General features: G+C 37.7%; 1 protein-coding gene across 2 annotated transcripts; it reads left to right on the top strand.

Annotated features, from left to right (window-relative positions):
- Nucleotides 1-527: 527 nt before the first annotated feature.
- Nucleotides 528-2,664, top strand: LOC128213118 (keratin-associated protein 19-2-like). 2 transcript variants are annotated; one of them, XM_052918646.1, is made up of 3 exons: nt 528-563; nt 1,038-1,640; nt 2,572-2,664. In XM_052918646.1, exons 2-3 carry the CDS (start codon nt 1,046-1,048, stop codon nt 2,580-2,582), a joined length of 606 nt encoding a protein of 201 aa, XP_052774606.1. In that variant the 5' UTR covers nt 528-563; nt 1,038-1,045; the 3' UTR covers nt 2,583-2,664. The 2 variants fall into 2 exon arrangements, with proteins under 2 accessions (XP_052774606.1, XP_052774607.1); XM_052918647.1 differs by lacking the exon at nt 528-563 and adding an exon at nt 630-759.
- Nucleotides 2,665-5,040: the final 2,376 nt, after the last annotated feature.

The raw sequence follows: 5,040 nt of genomic DNA, 5'->3' as shown, positions 1-5,040 counted from the left end.
TTAAGTTTTGAGACATGAAATACAACTGTTTTGGGCTACTTGTGATTAAACGCACTACCTTTAATGAAACGGGGCCAAAGGCGAGCTATACATGTGTATTTTTGTCTCCTTTTCTAAATCTTTATCTTATTAAAATCCATAAACTCATAACAGTTTATATAATGAGATCGTGCTGAATTAATTAATCAACATACAGTTGCTGAAATATTGGCAATACATAAATATCACTGCAATGAAGGTTGCTATAAGTACATAAGTATGAATTTATTAGTGTATTGTGCGATGACCTGATGTCAAGGCACTAAAATCAACGAGGCATGGGGCAACTCACATCATTTATATAATACGTCTGATGACGTTGGCGGTCGACGGCGAATCTGTAGCTAATCACTCTAGTTTTCTATCAATAAATTGCATGAATAATTGTTTTGCGTGACGCTAACGTAGGCATTGCTTCCTTTTGTTGTGGTCACATATCTTGTATAAAAGATGACTGGAATCATGTTCAATCCAAAATATTTGGTCAGCTCCGACTTTGGATACTTGGATCAGAAAATAACAAGGTATGTTTCTTTTCTCATGATGTGAAGGCATGCGAAATAGTAGATCTGGAGTTACAACATCAGTGTCTAGAGGCACCTGTTAAACTGTTGTTTTCATGTTTCACCATATGATATGCACATACATATTTATTGCAAGATTTTGGGAAAGTCAATAAATTAACATGATAATTACTGATAACTGCTACTTGCAATTAAGGTATGTTTAAAATATTTATATGAAAGTTTTTCACAGGAAATACATTACACCACTGTCAACATCTTCCATGAAAAGAAATATGGATACCATTTATAGTTTCGAACACTCATTTATCAAATATCTTTAACAAATTCGACAATTTGTTTGGTATATCTTCTACCGAGTAACAAAATGAATGTGCTTAGTATTTAAGTACTCATTTGACTGGTGAAGCAGATTTATCTTGTTAAGTGAAGTTCGTTGTTTGTAAAAGTGTAATATTTCTGACGATATTACAGGTCCAAACATGCAGATCACAGGTCTTATTCATGTCGTTATTCTGGGTCTGGTAGCCGTGCAGGCCATCCAACAAGGATCATATTATAGTGGAGGACACGGTAGAAGACTTGGCGGATACAGCAGCGTATATGGATCACTCTATGGGGGATACGGATCACTTTATGGTGGATTAGGTAGAGGATATGGTTCCCATTTGGGGAGATATGGATCACGCTATGGTGGATACGGATCACTTTATGGTAGTGGATATGGATCACAGTATGGTGGATACGGACAAGGGTCGCTTTATGGAAGATACGGAAGTCTCTATGGAGGATACGGACAAGGGTCGCTTTATGGTGGATACGGAAGTCATTATGGAGGATACGGACACGGATCACTTTATAGAGGATACGGAGCCCGTTATGGACACGGACACGGATCACTTTATAGTGGATACGGAAGTCGTCATGGAGGATACGGACTCGGATCACTTTACAGTGGATACGGAAGACGTTATGGCGGATACAGGCAATACGGTCACGGAAGTAACTCAATGTATGGTCGCCATGGCGTTTATGGATCTCATTATGGTGGTTCTGGTTCATATGGACACCGATCATGTATGTTGAGTTTTTGCTTAAACATTTTAAGTTTATTTCCATGCAATATAAAATAATATAGAATAAGATTAGGCTATACGAAGGCTTAGAACACATTAAGTTAGAGCTTTTTACACATGTTACACGCATGAATGCATTTGTACTACTTTTATCTAACATGGTACATGTAGAGTCAGGATTGGACTTAATGCCCTAAAGTGAAATATTTTCTCTCTTTCATAATAATGGACAATAATTTCTCCCACCTCAGATAAGTAGATCCAATAATTTAACCACTAGAAATTCTTATCTTGCCCACGGGCGAATATAAAATGCCCGTATGGAACTCCTTTTTAATGGTCACCACGTACATTGTAATTACCTCCCTTGTTGAAGACTGTCGTCTGTAGCATCACGGAAATCTTGTCTTGTGGCAATATTTAGAACGCTAATTAATTATTTCTCGCTTCAAATATCACCATAAAACAGTTTTCACGCACCTTTTAAGAAATAATTCTTCACTCTCCTTAGAACTATTTAAAGACCGATTTGACTATTAATATAATCTGAATCACTGCGCGCATATCCATGACAACCACGAATTATCGCATATCCATACGTAATATGTTCACTAAGCACAAAAGCGTTCTAGCAAAAAAATACAATTTCCTAATTTTGTTAAACTGAGGTGGGAGAAAAAGCATCTACCATAGCCGCTCGTGTAAGATAGGTTCATCCAGACCCTCGCGCAGGGTGTTTTGCGGAAACTCGGTAAACCTCGTTTCCGCAAAAGCACCCTACGCTCGGGTCGGAATGAACCTATCTTACACTCTCGGCCATATGGAAGATACTTATAGTCTTAAAGCGTATGGTTTGAATAGTATTTAACTTCAAAACACTTAAGTTAGACAAACAGCATGCTGTAACTAATGTGCTGTTGTTGTTTTTACAGATGGCTATTAATGAAGAAATCCAGCCGAAAGAAGTGCGTGGAATTGAGAGTATGCTCCATTTCACATTGACATTGACATTGCATTTGTATTGGTCTCCGTCCTTAATCTTCTCAATAAATCTATGTTCATCATTTACGTTTGTTGTAGAGTGTTGTGGTTATAACGAAATTGAGTAAACCTTGGTCGGTTGATGGTTTGTCTACAAGCCAAACCGTTCTTTGATTAGTGTTTAAAAGTTTGCAATCAAGAGAAACTGGAATCAAGTATTGGGTTTGGGTTAAGATTAGGCTTCTGATTTCTTTTATCTTCCCATTGTCTGTATTCACTACCATGTATTCACGATTAATGGGTTCTATATACAGACTGTATACCTTTCACATGACTATATGACAATAACGCTAGTGTTACCTGTAAAACACCATACATCTACACGGACGCAAACGTTTGACTTTCTCAGTTGTGTTAAAACTGGGAAAGCTCTTCATTATCAAAAATAAAAGAAACACCATGGCCAAGTCCAGTAAGCATCACTTTTACAATGACATTCTTTAGAGTAAGGATAACTTCTTCTGGACTCGCACTGAGACACACACAACGCCACAGTTCAACGAAAACAGATTGCATCTTATATCTCGTACATTTAAATATCTTTATTGAGAAATGTTGAGGTAACCGCTTTAAAACTGCCAGCCAAACACAAGTTTATTTTGGTATTTTAAACTCCAATGCTACGACCAGATGGTTCAAAGGTAAAAGGAGCCAACTTACAATTTCAACAGTTTAAAGAAGAAAAAGCAAATGAAATTAAATTTTCCGCGATAATTGTTCATTCTACCTAGTCTAACTATAATGACCATGCAAGTTCATGTTGCAAACGTGTGAAGGTTATGGAATCTACACAAACAAGATGTGTGCGCTTTTAAAAATGTACAAGCTCTAAATATGTGAAAGGGTAAAACGTGATAGCTCTAGTTGGCTCTGTTAATGAGAATTGCTACAAGAAGTCTAACGTGCTAGTTGTAGTTGGCACTGATAAAGATAATTAATGATAATTGCTACAAGAAGTCAAAGGTGCCAGATGTAGTTGGCACTGTTAATGATAATTGATGATAATTGCTACAAGAAGTCAAAGGTGCCAGATGTAGTTGGCACTGTTAATGATAATTGATGATAATTGCTACAAGAAGTCAAACGAGCCAGATGTAGTTGGCACTGTTAATGATAATTGCTACAAGAAGTCAAAGGTGCCAGATGTAGTTGGCACTGTTAATGATAATTGCTACAAGAAGTCAAAGGTGCCAGATGTAGTTGGCACTGTTAATGATAATTGATGATAATTGCTACAAGAAGTCAAAGGTGCCAGATGTAGTTGGCACTGTTTAAGGCAACTAACGCTGTGCCATCACTTCCATTCCAATTTAGGCAACTACCGCTGTACCACCACTACCATTCCAATTAAGGCAATTACCACTGTACCATCACTACCATTCCAATCAAAACAACTACTGCTGTGACATCACAACCATTCCAATTAAGGCAACTTCCGCCGTGACATCACTTCCATTCCAATCAAGGCAGCTACCGCTGTACCATCACTACCATTCCAATTCTTGTTTTTGTTGTTGTTTATGTTTATTGCATGAAAACATTATACAACGTTTTTAGCAAAAACAAACAGTGAATGGAGAAAAGTACATGTACATTGAAAATTTTCAAGAGTATAAACAAACAGGAAAGATGTAACATCCTTCGACAATTGAATAAATGTTAGTAACATTAACAGTAAACATTTGTAGGCATTATCATAAATATAACGAAGGCATTAATTAAGGCAACTACTGCTGTGCCATCACTTCCATTCCAATTAAGGCAACTAACGCTGTACCATCACAACAATTCCATTAAGGCTACTAACGCTGTACCATCACTTCCATTCCAATTAAGGCTAATACCGCTGTACCATCACTTCCATTCCAATTAAGGCAACTACCGCTGTACCATCACTACCATTCCAATTAAGGCAACTAACGCTGTACCATCACTTCCATTCCAATTAAGGCAACTACCGCTGTACCATCACAACAATTCCATTAAGGCAACTACCGCTGTACCATCACTACCATTCCAATTAAGGCAACTACCGCTGTACCATCACAACAATTCCATTAAGGCAACTACCGCTGTACCATCACAACAATTCCATTAAGGCAACTAACGCTGTACCATCACTTCCATTCCAATTAAGGCTAATACCGCTGTACCATCACTTCCATTCCAATTAAGGCAACTACCGCTGTACCATCACAACAATTCCATTAAGGCAACTAACGCTGTACCATCACTTCCATTCCAATTAAGGCTAATACCGCTGTACCATCACTTACATTCCAATTAAGGCAACTACCGCTGTACCATCACTTCCATTCCAATTAAGGCAACTAACGCTGTACCATCACTTCCATTCCAAT

The sequence above is a fragment of the Mya arenaria genome, chromosome 13, assembly GCF_026914265.1.
Source record: "Mya arenaria isolate MELC-2E11 chromosome 13, ASM2691426v1".
Classification (NCBI taxonomy): Eukaryota; Metazoa; Mollusca; class Bivalvia; order Myida; family Myidae; genus Mya; species Mya arenaria.
This window is presented reverse-complemented; position numbering and strand designations above follow the sequence as displayed.